Source organism: Cebus imitator, unplaced genomic scaffold, assembly GCF_001604975.1.
Source record: "Cebus imitator isolate Cc_AM_T3 unplaced genomic scaffold, Cebus_imitator-1.0 Scaffold24, whole genome shotgun sequence".
NCBI lineage: Eukaryota > Metazoa > Chordata > Mammalia > Primates > Cebidae > Cebus > Cebus imitator.
Genome location: NW_016107339.1, coordinates 1,490,950 through 1,511,729, shown reverse-complemented (window position 1 = coordinate 1,511,729; position 20,780 = coordinate 1,490,950). Strand labels below are relative to the sequence as shown.

The 20,780-nt window shown below is 38.5% G+C and overlaps 1 protein-coding gene across 1 annotated transcript in view; it reads right to left on the bottom strand.

Moving 5' to 3' along the window:
* PLCL2 (phospholipase C like 2) overlaps positions 1–20,780 on the bottom strand; it is a 195,322-nt gene that overhangs the window by 46,004 nt on the left and 128,538 nt on the right. Inside the window, exon 4 of the mRNA XM_017522520.2 lies at positions 2,852–2,927. Within this exon, the coding sequence (XP_017378009.1) occupies positions 2,852–2,927 (76 nt within the window). The remainder of the gene's footprint in view (positions 1–2,851; positions 2,928–20,780) is intronic.

The window sequence follows — 20,780 nt, the reverse complement described above, 5'->3', positions numbered from 1 at the left end:
CAGCACTTTGGTGACTTATATCTGTTGACAAGCAGAATAGCAATTGCTTATCAAAAGTAAGATCTTATGCAAATGTCTTTTGAGCCCAATACAAACTAGCAATTCTTCAAATGACTAATGACTATATGTCCTTGCCATAATTACAAACATGAGAAACAAAAGATCAAGGGACTCTAAAGTAAGTACTTAGGATAATGGAAGGGCTGTGGAGGCGTTCAGCAGTAACTGTGAAACCAAAAGATAATCTTAACATGTTTCTAAAGATCTTTAACCCCAGAGCAACCTGAACCATTACACAGTGGTTATTCTACGCCTAACCTAAGCAAAATCCCTACTAGATAAGATTTTTCAGTTTTTTAAATACAAGCAAATGTATCCCTTACTGAAATCAAACATAAACAGAAAGCCACATTATGCTCAAAATTAGCAAATATTATAAACCAATGAATTGAGAATAACTCAAATTGTTGAATTAACAGTTTTTTCTTATAAACTGTTTTTTCAAATTCCACAAAGTCCACAATTTTCACAGCAATACATGCATTTAATGGAATTAAATACTTGATTAAAGTCAAATCATATTTAGTAAGTTAATATTTGAGCAACTACTCTGCAGAGAATGTTAGAACAGATGTCATGCGTAAGATACAGTGAGCAACTTAGTATACAATCTTGGTGCTTTAGGGGGTTATGATCCTGTTTATAAGATGGAATGCATTAATAACACACACAATAACTGAAGAAGCCCTACCAACGGAAGCAAATAAATGGTTTAAAGGGCTGAATAGAATGTTTTAGGTAACATAAATCCTGGAATTTTAAAAGGTCTCCTAGAATACTCTTAAGATAATTTAAAAAGAAGAAAGTATAGACTGGCAGAGAGGACAGAGAAAGAAGTCTCAGCAGATGAGTGGTGTGTGAAAATATGAGTAAGTAGAAACACAGGGAATGGGGACAGGCAGCCTGAAGCATAGGGTAGATGGCTCACCAGCTCTTCCCTTCTTTCCTCACTCTCCAGGAGTACCTTCCTTATCTATTGTCGGCTGCCTCCCATCAGGTTCTGCCTACGGACATTCTCTGCACATAGCTATTACGGTCAGTACCTGAATGCTCAGTCCCTCTCCTGTTCTGCACAAAAACCAATGTTTCCCCAGTGCCTCACACACCAACTTGAGACTCCTGAATAACAAACAGTAATTACTCAATATATTTACTGTGTTTACTTCCACATCTCCTGTTCAATTTGAAGGTTCCAGAAGGCAACCAATCGTGATTTTTTTCATGTTTTGGTATGCAAGAGCTACCAAGTACCTTATGCATATGGAAGTTCAAAACACACCTATTAATGAGATGATTTAATTAATAAAATTTATATAATATTGGCAAAATGGTGGGCTCGTTGGTAGATGACCTCACTCCTCCTGGCAAGGTTAGGAGTTTAAATTTGTTACCAGAGACCCTGCTAAGCATCTGGATGATTTTGTCTAGGACATGATAAAAATTGTGTTTGAATAACTTGTTTTAAATGTAGATTGTAGGGTGAATTAGCCTGGAAAGGACTAGAAGTAGAAAGATCACTTTGCTAACAATATTTGCTGACAAGATGAGTAAAACAAGATGGGGACTATGGAGTTTGCTGATTCGTCACTAATAAGAATACGCTTTCGGCCGGGCGCGGTGGCTCACGCCTGTAATCCCAGCACTTTGGGAGGCCGAGGTGGGTGGATCACGAGGTCAAGAGACCGAGACCATCCTGGTCAACATGGTGAAACCCCGTCTCTACTAAAAATACAAAAAATTAGCTGGGCATGGTGGTGCGTGCCTGTAATCCCAGCTACTCAGGAGGCTGAGGCAGGAGAATTGCCTGAACCCAGGAGGCGGAGGTTGCGGTGAGCCGAGATCGCGCCATTGCACTCCAGCCTGGGTAACAAGAGCGAAACTCTGTCTCAAAAAACAAAACAAAACAAAACAAAACAAAAAAAAAAGAATACGCTTTCAATAAATACCAGAAAAGAAAAATGTCACTCATATCCTTATCTTTGATCTATTTTAAACGAGTTCATTTCTGAGATAAGGGATGATTTTTTTTTTTCCATGGTAGGCAATACAGTTTCCTGGTTTTAAAGAATAGCAACCAAAAAACCTTAGAAAGTCAGGACAGTTTTTTTTTTTTTTTTAATGACTTGAAAATATTCTCCATATCAGAACCTCCCAAATCAACACTCAAAATATTAGAAAATTAAAATCACTCCATTTTGTATATTCTTATTACAATGCAGAATACTGAATTTTTTTGTTTCGCCACAGCTAAAATTAACTGGATAATTGTTTATATAAGTAGAATTTTATAATCTCGTATATCATTTGGATGTTAAATTAATGAATTTATCAGCACTTGAAAATACCAGTGTATTAAAAAGTATCAGGAGGTTGTAAACTGGTACCCATCTCCTTTACAAGAAGCCATTCTCCCACTGCTCAAGCCTTACCTATCCTACTGGGTACTAAAGTCACAGGTGACCAGCACGACCTTTGGCATCACAGTTAACACTGAAAAAGAGATTAGTGCAGAGTTTCTCATTCCTGGCTGTACACTAGAAACACCTGGGAATTTTAAATATTCATTCATTCTCAGCTCCACACCTCAGACCAATGTTGATATATTTTGAAAGGTCCTCCCGGTGAGCTTGTCACCTAAGGTGAGAACCATTGAACTGGTATTTACTTTAGCCGTAGAAAAATAATTTTCTTGATTTTCTTGATATTGCATCCCAAAAATGAAACAGTTTTGGGACAAAGTATATGATGCTACTAATTTTATTTTAAAGAAAGGAAACAAACTTTCACTTACCTGCCTTCTGACAATGTACGATCTTTTCATACACAGCATCTGCATTTTCAATCAATGCCTTGAGGGACTGAATCATCTGCAAAGGGAACATCCAGACATGAGATTACACCTGACAACCAGATATACTCTCCTGCATTCACGTACAGACTCTTCTCCTAAAACAGGCTGATGTGATGATATCAAATGCCTTTTTATCTGACTTTGCACTACTCAACTTCAAATGTACATGCAAAAAATGATAAAATCACACATCCCACATAATGATTAAAACAAGATGTGAGTAGTATTACGTTACAAGTGCAGTGAGGCCAGCACAACACTGAATTTGAACCCTGAGTCAATGCTGAAACTGAGTCCATTTTAGTGTGAAAAGCTACAAATATGTGTGCAAATCTGATCTGACTTTTAAATTGTATTTTTGGTTATCCATTTTAACAAAATTTTCAACTTCATCTTATAGAAAACTTCAACACCTATATAACTTCACTCATTTCAGCCAAAATGTCATCATCTGAAAATCAGTTTCAAACATACAATGAAAATTTTAAAAAATAGCATTTATTTGATACCATTCATCACTAATAGCACCTCTCAAAATAGTATTTTTATGTTCCTGCTAATGGTTTTAAAAATGTTCAAATTTGAATTCTTGTTCCAAATTGCATGTGCTTGTTTTAAGAACCCAAGCTTGAAGAAGAGAAAGAATCAGGGAACAGCTGATCGATCCATTATTTCACTCACCAAAAAGCTAGGAAAAGATCCCTCTGAAGTAATCTTTTTGGCTCTAAAATCATTATGAAAAGGAAATGGGCTAGCCAGATACAACTCTCATGGCTCAAATGGGTACGATTATGATACCTGCCTTAGTATAAATTCTAAATATTTGTATTTAAATGTCCAGATATTTTGCATTGTAATATTATTCATCTATTTTTCATGACCACCATATTCTAAGCAACAAACAAACCCATCCATTCTTTTCATTTCTGCCTCAATTTTTTTCTTTTTCTTCTTTTAAGAGACACGGTCTGTTCTGTCACCCAGACTGGAGTGCAGTGGTTGCTCTCCAACTCCCAGGCACAAGTGATCCTCCAGCCTCCGTCTCCTAGGTAGCTGGGACTACAGGTATGTGACACCATGCTTGGCTAATTTTTAAATTTTCTGTAGAGATGGGATTTTGCTATATTGCCCAGGCTAGTCTTAAACTCCTAGGGTCAAGTGATCTTTCTACCTTGGCCTCCCAAGTGCTGGGATTACAGGCATGACCCACTGGACCTGGCCTGCCTTATTTTTCTTTATGGCATTTATCACTAACTGTCATAATAATTATTTTATAGTAACTAAATATATGTAGGTTGAATTATTTGTATAACACAAAACCACCATATTTTGGTAAGTTACATTTATTTAAAATATAACCAACACATCTCTTAAAAAGTGTACTAGCTTCTTAAGGTTAGTCAAATAGTATTTATCAACCTGCACAGTTCTAAAAAAAAAAAAAATGGTAAACATCACAAGTTTGAAGGTCAAGGTAGGCATTTATTTACATCTTTATAATGTATCTTTAATCATCATCACTGCAGTCTACTACAGGCAGCCCTTGTGTGGAAACTGGGGATACATGACCTACAGGATACAACCCCTGTCTTCAAGAAGTCCACAGCCTGTGGCAAAATTTGCACTTTGGAATTCAGTATTTTCAAATTCATTCTTCAAGATCTGAGTCATTCCTGTAAATTAAAATATTCTATTTTACAGCTTGACATATTGAACAGGCAGCAATAAAAATGAATCGTTAAGGACTTTATTATACTGATATAAAGTCATTTGTACCATTACATATTTTGCATACTGAAAAGGTTCATACCGTCATCAAGTAACCTTTTTCAGCTTTGATGTCAAGCCAAATGAGAGATACAAAGAAGGAAGGACTTCTTCAAGCAAGGAGGGTGATTGTCACAGCTTAGTATCAAAGAACTGGGCAACTGTGCCCCCGTCATTCAAACATGAAAAGGGAAAAAAAAATCATCAATAAAATGAACTCAGTCATGAAACAAATGAGCAGGACAGGAGCAAAAGCGGAAGGAGCAGAAGAGAAGAAAACAGCAGCATGACGTGGAGGCTCGCAACTGTAGACGAGAAACTCATCCTGCGAGTGGTGTAGTGGCAGAAAGAGCACAGATTTATATGGATTCTAATCCTGCTTCTATTACTCATTAGCTAAGTCATCTAGGACAAGATATTTAACCCCAAAACCCTAATTTCCCACCCATAAATAAGTTTATTAAAGATATTACACCGCATAATGTGAGAATTAAATGAAAGGACACTTGAGGAGCAACTGGCGCAGTGAAGACACGTGCAAGTGGCAGCTGTCACAGCTGACTCCCCATTTATCCAGGAGGCTTAGCAGAGCATTTTCTGGTAGCCCCAAATTAGCTGAATGCCCTCCTTTCATGTGTTCACTGGCAATGTTTCCAATACTCATTACTAATTTTAGTTCCACTTGAAAACCTGGGTGTGATGAAGCTCACAGCAACAAGTTGCATTATTATTCTTAGAATCATCTTCCGGTTTAAGTAACACCAAAGGTTAAATAACTATGCACCTTCCAGCTATAAAATATATGCAAGGCTGAATAAATACATATCTATCTCAAGGGTCTGGATACAGAAGCTCATCTGCCTCCTAAACTCTGTAACACTTGGAGGATCATTTGTTTATTCTTGGGACAATCATTTACTGAGGCTCTCTGTGTGTGGGACCCTGATCTAAGGGCCGAGTATGAATTAAGAACAGTGGCTGCACTGGGACTATGGTAAGAAAATAAGACAGATGCACAAACAGCTAAAAATATGGGATTACTATTTTAGCCCATTAGCTATTGGATGTGATTAAATACTCCTTAACTACAGCCCTTTGGTGAGATATTTAATGGTGAGGTACTTGCAGTGTAATGGTATCCATGTTGACACCCACAGAAGGATCTGCTTGTGGCTTAGATTTCAATACAGGAAGTTCCTTTGCTGATAATGAGTGAATATTGTCCCCCCATCCATGAGTAGTATATAAAATATGAAGATGACTAATACATCAGGGTGGAGAACACAAACAGTGAGAAGCCATTCCTCCTAGGTTTGGAGGTAAACAGCAGGAGGCATTTGCAGACTGTTATTCCAGGCGAAACCAGCCTAGGAGAAGGTAGGCCCATAGTAAACAATCAAAAAAGCTTAGACAAGGCAGGCAGAAAACACATCCAGACCTCAGCAGAGATGATTCACATTGCTACACCTGTTATCAAATATTTGCACTACTTGCTTCAGAAGGAGGAACTGCCAGTTAGTATCTTTTTATAGTTTTGGGGTATATATTTATAATTAAATTAATGTATGTTAACAGTTTACAGTTCTTGTTCTTAACGGGCATATAATCTTCAACTTTTGCAGTACTGCATAAATTCTCTAAGTCTAAGAGCTCTTCTGGGTGCTCTTAAGGAAGCTCTTAGGACTGTGGGCTCCTACGGGAACACCAGGTGAAGAGTCCAGCAGGATTAGAGGACAGATTAGGCGATGGGCCTTCTGGCCCCTACTCAGAGGGCTAATGTTTCCCTTTAATTCTGCCATCAATTATAATTGAATGTAGTGCACATGGCACTGAAGATGCAGCACAGGCAACACAGGACCATCAGCTGATCTAGCAGGAGCCACTTTCTGTCTGGGTCTGCTACTTTATAACAAGCTATGATGATAAATAGCACAAGTGTTGGTTGAATGAACCAAAATGAAAGTAATTCAACATTTCTGCATCGAGTATGTACTTAGTGCTTTCTATTTTATTTACTGATCACATTATCCATGTCAAGTTAGTATTTATATGAGTATACAGTTTTACAGATGTAAACACTGAAGACCTACCTGAAACATAAGCAATCTTTCAAGATCATCTGGTATTATAGGCAAAATAATTGTAATCAGTAAGTCAAGAAACTGGTGGTATTGTTTGACCTTGAAGCCTCTGCTTTTTCCACAAAGCCATAATAGGTCTTGACACATGAGCAGCAATTGCACAAGTGAAGAGGAAGGGGTGTTCCAACCAGAAGAACGCCCAAAAGCAGAGGAAATTCTGTAACTCCTAAAAGGTGCTACACACAGTATAGTAATATCATCTCAATTACTAACATTGACCCAAAGTTGTTTTTTAAAAAATAATATTTCTATAAAGCACTTTGAGAAAACATTTTTAGATGACAACAATAAATTACTTGTCTCCATTTTACAATTTGTTATTATAAATAATTTATATTTAATGTGAAACTACTAGAATAAGCATCTCAGATTAGACAAAAGCAAATGTATGGGGAGTAATATTGACGCATGAGCCAAAGAAAAAAAGCTACTTTATCTTGTTTTCTCTGTGTAAATTACATTGATATGTCACTAGAATGCAAGGCCAAGTAGAGTGGTTGATTATATAAGCATTATTTGCATTAATGCAAATACATGAATTTCATCAAGCCCCTTATAAACACACAGGTGTAAGTCTTGGCACAGCAATCAGATACCCTGCTGCCAGCCTGAGTAATTTGCCACATGGATGCTTATATTGATTTTTCCAGGGCAAGGTGCTTTTATATAGTTGTTGCTAATGGATTTTATATTAGTGACCTGTTAACCAGTACCTCCTACATTTCTGGAACTAATGTGTTAGGAAAATCTATGGATTTAACATAGCCTAGAAATCTATTTCATAAATTTGATCACCTCTAATATAAGATTTAAAAAAAAAATCTGAGCAGATGAAAAGCAGGAAATTTCAACAAAAGGCAAAGTAAAAATTAAAACTGATATTTTATTATGCTGGAAAGAAACCAGAAATGCCTTTCATAAGAGTGCTGTGTTTTGAAAGTAACGCCCATGTTAGTGTAAAGTAAACTTCTCTGTTTATAGGTATGGTTATAAGAAGGGTTATTATTATATATTTATGTTATATATATTTATATATTTTATTATATAAAATATATATTTTATATATTATACATTTTATATATTTTTATATGATATATATATAATATATATAGATTCATATATTATATATTATATATTATATATAAATTCCTATATTATACATAATATATGTTATATATTATATATATTTATATATTACTAGATTTCTATAGACTGCTCCTTCATATTCTGTTTTGAAACTTGCGTATTAACCAAAAAATTCCATTTTCAGAATAAGCAAGTCTGTGGTTTTACATAAGGACCTTATGTCTGATTTTAGACAATTCACTGAATTGCCTTTCATCTTAAGAACATAGATTTTGTTAATAATTATAAAAGTAGTCTGCCAATAATTTTAAATCCTTGGGTGAAAGAAGTTTTAGTAGTAACATCTTCTGAATTCTAGATTTCTTTTCCCCTTTTATCTTATTTTGAATCTCAGTTTCAGATAGAAAATCCCAACCTCTAAACTCCTTCCTTTGCCTGTCCTACTCAACACAGATGTGGCTACTGCATCTTCTACTGTAGCTGTTTCCAATGAAGTTACAAAGTCTGAGAAGTCCTAAAGTTGCTATAAAAAGTAAAAGCCAGCCGGGCACGGTGGCTCATGCCTGTAATCCCAGCACTTTGGGAGGCCGAGGCGGATGGATCACGAGGTCAAGAGATTGAGACCATCCTGGTCAACATGGTGAAACCCTGTCTCTACTAAAAATACAAAGCATTATCTGGGCATGGTGCTGCATGCTTGTAATCCCAGCTACTCAGGAGGTTGAGGCAGGAGAATTGCCTGAACCCAGGAGGCCGAGGTTGCAGTGAGCCGAGATTGCGCCATTGCACTCCAACCTGGGTAACAAGAGCGAAACTCCATCTCAAAAAAAAAAAAGTAAAAGCCTAGATCGTAAAAAAAAGCTTCATAATTATTTGACACATAACAGGGAAGTATCTTTCCAAACTCAAAAAATTTAAAGATTATCATTCTCAAACACGCCAATGGACTTACAAAAATGACAACGTATACTCCTGTGAATGACCCCATACTGCCATGACCCTCTTGGAGATCCATGATAGGCCTCAGTGGACCAGTGAATGCCCAGGAGGCAGATGTAGCTTCAGGCACCACCAGGCTCAGGATGACCTTGGGAGGACTGGACCAAAGCAGGACTTGTTTCTCTGGACTCCAGGGATGAATACAAAATAGCAAATGTGATCATGGATAAGGTTTTCAGAAGACAGGAATTAATTCAATCCAAAGTAATTTTTCCCCATCTAGTCAGAATTAGTTGATTGGCAGCCTCTGCTATGGTTTAAATGTGTCGCCTTCAAAATTGAAGTATTGCCTATGTGATTGTAGTAACAGGCAGGGTCTTTAAAAGGTGATGAAGCCAAGAGGACTCCTCCTAGTCAATGGGATTAAGGTCCTTATAGAAGAGGTTTCACACAGTGTTTAGCTAGTATCCTTCTGTATCCCGCCACGTGAGGACCCAGTCAGAAGACCCACGCAAGATACTGAGCCTTGATTTTGGACTTCTCAGCCTTCACAACTGAAAATCAGTTTCAGTTTTTATAAATTCCTCAGGCTGTGGTATTCTGTTATAGCAGCACAAAATGGATTAAAACAGCCTCTTAAAGCTCAATGTTCCTGGTGGATGATCAGCCTTGTTGTGCTGTGTGGCCCCTGCGAGGCTGGTCAGTTCACTAATGCCTTGAATGGGGCAGAAAGTAAGAGCAAGATGCCCTCAGGAGTTTGTAAGCTTTGGTGCTTTTTTCTGCTCTCTTGAAAGAAATACCTCTCTGAGTTACAATGTAATTTCTCTTTTTAACATTTTAAAATAATTATTACTGTATGGGTGAAGAACTTTAGTTTGGTCCTAAAACATCAGGATTTGAGACTTCTTAACTGAAACCTAGAGGTTAAGTTTTTCCTTTACTAAAGCTTCCAAGTACAGAAAAATCTCACAAAGTTGAACTAATAGAAGAGGCACCATTTATAAAGTTATTGTTGGAAAATAAAACACAGTTTTAAATACTTAAACATAATATAGAAGTCACATATTTAAATTGAAATGCTAAAGGATTATTGCTGTAGGGGTCTTTGCCCACCTTCGTGCTACAATGAAACCCAGCTCCCTTTTCCATCTCACATGGAGGGAGAACTGCGGCTGCGGTCCACTGTGGGGAGGGCAGAGAGCTGGTGACGATCCAAGTGTCGAGGTCCGCCATATCTTTAAGAGCTGTGGTTACCTTCCTTTCCAGCAAGGTCACTATGAAAACACTTTCTAAATAACAAATCGTTTCCAGAGTAACTTGTCCTGGGTGTGTCATGAAACTTCACTTCCACTACTACATCTTTCACTATGCAAATTTTAGGGAATATAAAAGCCTATATAAAAGAAAGTTATAGAAAGAACCTGAGATGTGCTTGATAAAAAGTACTATTCAACAGTTAACAAACATACAGAGGAGTGTATTTGGGCGCTGCCACACATATGACCCCACTGCAGGCATGATGCGGAAGGGCAGGACTTGAAATCATATAAAATATTGTTAAGCTGTCTAGGCATATCAACTTGTGTTAGAGAACGTGAGGAAACATGAATTGAAAAGGAGCAAGGGCCAGATTGGCTAAGATCCTCACTTCTACACTGTGGAGTCTGAATTTCATCACAAACTCTTGACAATGTTAAGCAGAGGTGTTGTGATCAAAATAAAATCTCAGAACCATGAACAAGGATCAGTGTGAAGAAGAAATGGGAGATGGGGGCACAAAAGTGGAAACAGGAAGCAGGTGGGGGCCGCTGCTATATGAGGGACTTGAATGGCTGCAGAGGGGCTGGGAAAGAAAGGATGACATGAAGAGATGGTGTAGAGGAAGACTCCAAGGTGGTTGATGTGCTGTGGACACAGAAGGAAAAGCCAAGGTAAGAGAGGAAAACTGGTCAGGATTAGAAAAATTGCAACACACCATACAGTTACAGGGTGCTTTAGAGCTTACAACTAAACATGTTACACACTGTACAGTTGTACAGTGCTTTATAATTCCGTTAAGTATGTTAATGCATTTAGGATGTGAACTTCCACCTTAGTTGAACTGAGCTGGTGGTTACAGTAGGGAAGTCTAAGAATCTCCAGTAGCAACCAGAAATTATGTGACACTTGGTTCTGGCACTGGATAATTGAAAATTTTCTGCACAGAGGTAGTAGCTGAGATGAAAAAATGTCTGTATCTCTGAGGGAGGAATTTTAAAGATGAATGAACACTGCAAGATGCCCCAGAATCACTAGAATAAGTAGAGAGAATAATAACTAGTATGACAGGTGCAAGAGTGGTCAGAGGGCAGGAAAAAACAAGGATACTAAACATTTACAGATGTGTGCAGAGAGAGGTGCTGGGAGGAGGGTGAGTCCACAGTACTGGAAGCTGTGAGTCTGCTCATTTGGTGATCTTGAGTAATTTTGGAGAATATACATTAAGTCTTTTCTTAACATGGATAGGTTCCTGGAAACTGGGACTTTAAGTGAACAATGTACAACAAAAGCAATTTTACCAGAGGCTAACTGATAGAAACAAGAATTACATTTCCACAGCATATTTCTGGTCACAAAAACATCATCAAACTTCTCAATAAAGATGAAAACACTTCTAATTTTAAATGATGAAATAAATGTGAACTATACATACATTTAAGAAAGATTAATGAAAACAAGGAAGATCATTATTTACTCAATTTGTGGTGAATCCCTAAGTGATAGTAGTCATAGTGGTGGTGTATTAAATTAAGGAACAAATGTTTGCAAAATGAAAGTTTTGGGAGGAACCTCCTACTATCACACAGCTCAAAAACAGTTAATAAATACCATCGTGCATTTGGATGATTTTCAAATACTTGACAAATTTTTATTTTCCAGTAACTTATATTCGTTCATTCATTTCCCAGCCCACTTATTCCAGTCAGGATCTATGGTGGCCAGAGCCTATCCTAGCAGCTCAGGGTGCAAGAGGAACGCACCCTGGACAGGATGCCATCTCATTGCAGGGTATACTCACACACACAACCATACTCACTCACACTGAGACCCTGGATTGTCCAGTTCACCTGGCATTCATCTTTGGTAAGTGGGTGGAAACCACAGTACCTGGAGAAAACCCACACAGATATGGGAGAACATGCAAACTCCATACAAGTGGCCCCAGCTGGGAATCGACTTTTTTTCCTTCTTCAATGACATAATGAAATGATGCAGAACAACATGACATTATTCAAGGACCTGCTGTAATTGCAGTATGACAGTTCTGCAATCCTGAAACTCACCTCACTATACAAAATTGTGCAATAAAAACCACAGGGCTTTTAAGGAAAGTGGATTGGGACACAACACTCAAAACTTTGGCAGTGACACATAAAAAGACATTTCATTGTTCTGCATACGTTAAGTGGTTAAAGAATGAAAAAATATTACAATAAACGTGGCAATTAACCTTAAAAAAGACCTGAAGGTTGCTGGTGGAAGTGGGTATTGGAAGAGTTGCAGCTTGTGAGTCACTGTAAAGTGGTGGAAGGAGGGTGTTCTGAAATCCAACGGAAAATTGTAACACAAGATGCAGAGGGTGTAGCTCAGAACACTTTCGGTGAATTGAAAGAGATGGTGGATCTTTGAGGGGTGTGTGTGTAATTTCAGTTCACCCAGGTGCAGTTTTGTGCACACAAAATTGTGCATAAAAAATGCAATATTTGTGGTATGCTCAAATTGTTACCTAACATAAATGCATTCAAGCAAGTTTGAATTTTCAAAATGAGTACTGTAGTAGAACTTACTACAGAAGGGAGAATACTTCAAAATATTTAGAAAAAATGTGTTTACAAAATTCTTCTATGCAATTTTATTTGAAGTCTCAGTTAAACTCTGTTTCTACCACATTCAAAGCATGGTTTTGGCATCATATAAGCCTGCCTCAACACTGTATTCAACTAGTTTAACAATCATTTCTTGCCAGAAAACAGATGCCAAATGCTATATAAATCTGGAATGAATTCTGAATTATGAGTGACCCATGGTCCACATGTAGGAAGCTAACAATTCTCTAACTTTTTTCAACATACTCTAACTTTTCATAAAGCCCACTCCAGGGCTAGGGTAGTGCCTAAGGGATCGATGTGTCTCTCCTGTTACATAACTTTTATCTAAACCCTAATACAGTCTGAACCTCTTATGTACCACATTTCGGATAAAAATCCTATAAAATAACATCCCATCTTATCTATAGGTATCTAGTTGAATTTTCACATTACAAAAAGCCTCCTCTAACACAATCAATGTCGCTATCACTTCTCACTCTAAATTAATATATAATCATATTCACACACTTAGAAGGTGGCCATGTTTCACAGGTTAAACTTAAAGTGCCGTTTCTAAATGTAATCACCATACAAACATAAGACACAGGCATATGCTTATTATACACAGTGTAATATAGGTGTCTCCTGCACTCACTCAATAACGATTTGGCTTCAACATAACATTCATGAAATAAATAGTATCATGTAGTCAAAAGAACCGGTTTATTTTCTTAAGTTCTTCAAGTTACTTTCTACCAGGTGCTGTATGTCCAATGCGCACTGCATGGACCTACTGTTTACCGTTGTGGGTATTTCTGAGAGGCACTTCCCACATTAGCCACTAGAAGTCCTTAGTAATACACATTTGTTAGGCTGAGAGGAGAGGAAAAAGGAGCAAAGATAAGGGAAAACAGTACAAAGAGGATAGCGGGCAAAAAATTAAAAAGCACATCTAGAGGATTAAAAGAAAAAAAATAGACAAAATCACAGAGGCAGAGCTTAGGGCAATCAAAACAATGAACGCACCAGGGTGATTTATCTCACCAAAAACTGTGTTTTTAAATCAGGTAAGAAATTTTTATTTTTATGCTGTCAACTGAATAAGCCATAAAGCCACAACCAGACTTAGATTTAAAAGGCATTGACTATTATTTCTAGATTGAGATTTAGCATTACTAGAAGTCTCCATGTGCTCCCCAATACTTTTAAATAGACCAGAGGCTGGCAAAGTTCTGCTGTGCATAATATCTTGGGGAAACTGAAAAGGGTGCTGGAAAAATCGGGGGTTCCAGTTGTACCAAAAGATTAGTTATGAAGTCAGTGAATATACTTTAAATACTCACCCTACTCTAAATTGTTGGCAAATATGTAAAATTTCTAAATTTCCAATTTTAGTTTTTAACCAAAGCTTTAAGAAATGTAAGTTATTTAATCTTATTTCAGGAAATAAACAGAATTTCAAAAAATGGAAGAGTTCGGAATTTGATCTTGTAGTTTCTGGTCCTGAACAATATGATATTCATAGGAAAAGCAAAAAAAAAAAAAGTTGAAAATTGAGCAACAAAACAGAACCTCAACTACCCTGCAAAGGAACTCTGTTGCAATTATAAAACTATCAAGAAAAGCTATATAATAATTTCTACCAGTTTATGCAGTAATTTATTATGCTATGCTTTTCTATATGAAGAGCATGCACACAATAAGTTCATATGCATTTAAATGATAATCATCCTCTTCTCTATTTTATTATCAACCTTACATGACCAGAAGTCTCGTTAGGGGAGAACTTGGTGTGCTACATATCATTTTGGCCATGATTACTGTGGGAAGCCTTATACAATAGTCCCACATTAGACAGTCTACTTTATAGCACATGATGAATTGCTTTGCACCATGGTCACCTCAAGGATGTACAAACACACAAACCCCACCCTCTACCAGGCCTTTGGTCATGTCAAGCCTGCCTATACTATAAAACACTTCCCAGCTTTTCTAAGCTACAATAATGATGTGCTAACATGACTCACCCCATTCCAGACAGCATGAAATTTATGTGTGGCTTGTGCTCAAGTATCCTCTACAGTCATGAAAGGAGGAAAGGATATGAGTAGGTGAAGGGATTTAGCAACTCAGAAGGAACTTTCAACAGGTACTGCAGGCAGCCAGGGGCAGTCCAGCAAGGATGTAGTCCACAGCCATCTTGTTGGCTTACTTCTCTGTTAAGTGCCTGGAAAGAGGGCCCAGGGCCTCACTGTCTCTCTCCTGGTCTTAGAAATTTTAAAGATAAACTTCAGAGGCTACATCCTGAATGGAGGGTAATGTCTCCAAAGAACTAATGAGAATGGCTCAAAACCTGCTCTGAATCAACCCTGTGGGAGGAAAGGGGAACTTGAGCTGGTTAAACCCAATTATTCAGTGAGCAAGCTACTTCTGAAGAGTACATTGGGAACTTCTGGATGCTACATTAACTCTTTCAAGTCACTAAGGACCCTTTAGTTCTGACACGCTCACTTAAAACTATTACTACTAAATTAATTAAATTTCAAAAGATACAATTTGAATTAAATATAGTACCACTTTTATTACTGCCTATTTATATCAAGTCTTTTCTCCAGAGGGATAAAGGTGATTTAGAAACTCCTAATTAACAGAAGCTAATTTAATCATAGTCTTACTGTAAGGTATCATTCGTTTCTCTCAAGTCTGTGATAACTAAGTATAAATGTTAGTTAAAAGAGAACAGCAATTTAAGACTTCTCTATAATGAAAAGAGTACTTTTTTAAAACACAGCAGAGTGTCCACAGTTCTCCAAGAATAACAGAGCCGGAAGAATGCATCTGAGCAGCTACTAGAGTATTTACTGTATAAACCCAGGCATGGCGTTCTTCCTGATTTTGACCACATAACTCACACGTTACGGTGTCTTCCCCTTTCAGAGTAGAGAAACAACTCGCCTAGCAAGGTGATAAGAAAACTTACCTTTTGCTTTTCATTCTGAACTTTAAACCCGCCTTTATGAAATGGAGTAACCATGCCCTGTGTAAATAACAAAGTGGGGCCTGACAAATGCTGCTCTGGAATTTGGAGTCATGTTAAAGTAAACTCACACATAGGTCTTCAAGCTTCAGGAGCTATATGCATCCAGCCTTTGAAAACTAATAATGACAATTGTAATGCCTATGATTTATTGAATATTTACTATGTTCTAGGTTATTGACAGGTACATAGTCTTATAATCCTTTGAGGTTGTGATCTAATGTCCATTTTAGAGGTGAAAAAATGGGCCTGGGCTGGGCACACTGGCTTACACCTGTAATCCCAGCACTTTGGGAGGCTGAGGGTAGAGGATCACTTGAGGCCAGGAGTTCAAGACCAGCCTGAGTAACATAGTGAGATCCCATTTCTTTTGTGAGAGAGAGAGGGAGAGAGAGGGAGAGAAATGGCCTTGCTCCTGGTCACACAAGTGAACACTAGTGCAGGAGCTATCTCATTAGCAGGGGCTCATCTACTTCCTAGGGTGCAGTATTGTGCATATGTGTTCACGCCCCCTGCACACCTACCTGGGTGGTCTATAAATACATCACTGTTCTTATTAAGATGTGCCCTTTGCAAAACATGCCAGGGTACATCTTCTATTACCCTGGGAGCCAGCTCATGGTGGCAGGTGAGATAAAGATGAAGACAAGAATTTCCCAAGGTGGAGCTGGAGCTGGTGGATGCTGTGTGTGGTGTAGAGGAAGAGGAACCAAGGCCTTCTTCCCTGGGAGATGTGGTTTGGCTCACTCACCAGGGTCATTAGTGTTGGGGAGTGGGAATCTGCATCAGTTGGGGAAAAGTGGCTATCTGGCTTTCAAGAATTTCTCTGCTCAGCTCAAACAGGAGCCTATCCTCATCCAAGGCTTCGCTCTTCTCCTCTGCCCCCAGCCCATGTGCTAAGATCATTGCACACCAGAGCCTCTGACTATTAGCTCATGTAACAATTGATTTATGAGCATGCTTGGGAAAAATCATAAAACACTGTACACATATGAGGGCGGTTCCCACCTCAGGTGGCTTAACTGAACCAGGCTGCTCTCCTATCATAGCCAGGTGAAAAACTAGGGGCCCTCACCTTTTCCTCCTCCTCTCTTCTGTACTAAACCCTTCTATATAGTTCTGTTTTTTAAGGGCATATGAATTAACGAGGGAATTTAAGATAGGATAAAGGATCCTCTGGTAAAGGGTGCAAAGACATCTAGGGTCTGAACAAGAGATAAGGGATCCAGGAGCTGGGACGCTCAGATCTGCCTTCTCAGGGAGGCTCTCTCCTGCCTCTGGCCCCTCTCTCCCTATAAGCATCTGAAGCTGTCCAGGCACCGCAGGCATCCTCCTCTTCTTGGAGAAGCAGAGCCAGCCCTCACTGCCTTAGAGTGTGAGCACTTCCATCCAGACCTAAGACTGGAAGAGCAACCACTTCAGCCTCTGCTCCCCCTGCCCCCAAACTTCTGGTGTGTATGGAAATCAAAATCAACTTCGGGGAATACAGGCACACATGGGAGAGAGATGTAGGGTAAGAAGGGCATCTGATATTTGCATCCTGGAGATCAAGGTTATTTTCATTCATTCACCAAAAATAGATTTCAAGTACTTGCTGTGTGTCAAGCTCTGCTGTCAGTGCTGAGAACACAGTGTTGAACGGTCCCTGCTATCCTGGAGCTCAGATTTCAGGGAAAGGAAGAGAGGTACTTTTAAAAAAGGAATCCCCAGCACTTTGGGAGGCTGAGGCAAGTGGATTGTTTGAGCTCAGAAGTTCAAGATCAGCCTAAGCGACATGACAAACCCCCATCTCTACAAAACAAAACAAAACAAAGGTGTGCCGGTGCACATGTGGTCCCAGCTACTCAGGAGGCTGAGGCAGGAGAATCGTTTGAGCCCAGGAAGCATAGGCTGCAGTGAGTCAAGAGTTTGTCACTGCACTTCAGTGACAAGAGTAAAACCCTGTCAAAAAAAAAAAAAAAAAAAGGGATCAAGCCAATGAAAGTATAATTATAAGTTGTAATGAGTGTAAGAAGGAGGTGAATAGCATAAACAACAGCAAGGTGTGGGAATCCACAGAAGCTTCAGAGCGTCTTTTCCCTTCTTTGGGTGGGAGAAGGTTTTATGGGATTGGTCTCTGCCTCCAGCACTCTTTATAATCCCTTCCTTTAAACCGAGTGTGGTTAGCATAGTCTGGATTTGACAGTTTGAGGGAAAGTCCTCCTCCTCGTCTTAGGAAAGGGTGAGAGGAAACCAGGGGTTTTCACAGTCAATGCAGAGCTGCTTACTAACTCTACCCAATTCCCTCTCTCCATCCAGCCCTTCAGCTCCTCAGCAAGAAATGCTTGATTCAGCTGAGAGAAGGAGTACTATCGAAACTCAATTCTTGGACTGGCCCCTTTTTAATGCCTCAATACCAAGCAGCACAACCACGGTTATACATAATCACCAAATATGTGTGAGGTTAAATTAGTTACAAACGTTACTGAGTTATAGCACACAACTAAGGTGGATTGTCACCATTTCCCACTGACATAGCATGGTTGCCTCACGGGCACTATAAAAATCAGAACAAACATTAATTTCCACTGGCTTTTTCCTCTTAGTTCCACCTCTTGTTTCTTTAGGTTTCTGGCCCTTAACGACACATTCGGACTTATTGCTTTTTTCAGCAGAGGAGTGCTTAGGCAATGGCAACAGTCTCCTCCTTCCTACCAGGTTAACAATTAGAATCCCACCCTTATGGATCAAAACTGGAAATGCAGTGAGTACATTTGAAAGGAGAGAGGAGGGAAGGAGAGGGGAGGGCAGGGGAGGAGAGGGGAGGGCAGGGGAGGGGAGGGGAGGAAGGAAAGAGAAAGTCATAATTTAGGTTGGCAAAGGTGACTTTAAAAATCACTGTATCAAAATACCCTAAGGACTTTAACCCAATCCACTTTTGGAAGTGCTGGCAAACTCTTTCTGCATAGGGCCAGACAGTACACATTCTAGGCTGTCAGGCTTAGGCTTAGTTCCTGTCACAACTACTCCACCCAACTCTGTCACTGTGGTAAGAAGGCAGTCACTGATAGTATTTAATGGAGGTGGTTGTGCTCCAAAAACACTTCATTTATGGAGAGAAAAATTTGAATTTCATATCACAAAATTATTTTTTCCCAATCAATTAAAAATGTAAAAACCGTTCTCAGCTTTCAGACCATACAAAAACAGGTGTTTCCCAGCTCCTGCTCTAAAATGTTATGTGATGCATCAGTTGGTAAAACTGGACTACAAGTACCTGAGATAACACAGTTTGATATGCTACATGCACTTTTTAGAAAAGAACATGAAAAATCAAGTATAGCTAGTATTTTAAAAGAATAAACACATATTATGATATATGTCGGGAAAAAATTTTGGCTATGGAGAATTCTAATGTTTAACAATAAAGACAGGGCTTAGTTTTAAGAAAACAACTTAAAATTAGTATCATTCCAGTTATATTTAGCTAAATAATGAAACAGCTGTTTCTGTTCACAAAGATAGGACATATTTTGATGTTTTTTTCTGATACAAGATAAATGACCTATTTATTTATTTATGGAGGCAGGGTCTCTGTCACCCAGGCTGGAGTATAGTGGTGTGATCTCAGCTCACTGCAACCTCTGCCTCCTGGATTCAAGCGATCCTCCCACCTCAGCCTCCTGAGTAGCTGGGACTACAGGCACACACCACCATGCCTGGCTAATCGGTGTATTTTTAGTACAGACAGGGTTTCACCATGTTAGCCAGGTTGGTCTCAAACCCCTGCATTTAAGTGATCCATCTGCCTGAGCCTCCCAAAGTGCTGGGATTATAGCATGAGCCACCACACCTGTCCGAGATAAGTGATTTAAAAGCTAAAGTTATTTCATGCCACAGAATTACATAAACGATGGTATGGCTCCACCTGATCTCTCTCCAGTGTCAGAATATAATTACAAACAAAACTAGAATGATCAACACTGATTTCAAAGAAAATACCAGAAATAAATTATTTCTGTAGGTAGATGAATAATCTTATATAAAATCTCCATATAAAAATCACTAACATTTAGCTCTAAAGGTCTGACTAATACTAATGTGGTAGGGAAACAAATGTTTTAAACTACTTAACATGTTAGTTTTAAGCTAATTGGTAATTAAGCCGGTAGAGTTAAACTTAACTCTTAACACATCATATTGTCCACCCACTGTGTTTACTGTGAGAGTAATTTTCTTATGGTTCAGAATTTCAAATGCCCCAATTAAGTTAGAAAAGGCTTAAAACCATTATTAAATGCTATTTTTATTCCTGATAAATCCATCTAGTAGTAAAATCAGCTTTCTGGTATTAAAAGTGGTTATTTTGGTGGGGTGAGTGGCATTAATTATTTCACAGCAAGCTAGGGGAACAGAAGTGAAGAAAGTGAAAAACAGGCGCTGTTGAGTAACGAGTGACAGTTCTCGCAGTCCCCACTGACTGAGCTGTTACTTCGCAGAAGGGACACACCCTCCAGATGCTTGCCCTGCTCTGAGAGGTTCCGTGAGGGCGGTTTTGAGTCTTCCCACTCATGAAAACAGAGGCAATGCTGAATTGTATCTCTTATGAACATGAGGTCAAATGTAACATAACAAAATATGAGCTTCAAAGGTTAAGAAGTGTCAAATGTTATTCATAGAAATACATCCCACTGTGGAGGAAAATCACTACCTCATTATTCAAAAGGTTGTGAAGAAACACCTTAGAATTTTTTTTCCAAGTCATGACCAAGGACATAACAGACAGGAAAAAGGGTCAGAAATTAACATACCTTACTGCCAGAAGGTGGTCCAAATAGGTGTCAACAATCACATTTACAAAACAATTCTGAAATATCTGATTTCTCATATAAACTGGTTATTTCAATAGCTTCATTTTATAAAGTATATTCTGTCTAAATTATTTCATATTTTAGAGAGTTTTCTTATACAATGTGATTGCATATCCCAAAAGTTCGTGTCCACTCATGGCATTTACAATAAAACCATGTCTTACCACTACCAATTTGATAGAAGTGTCTGATGTAATTTCG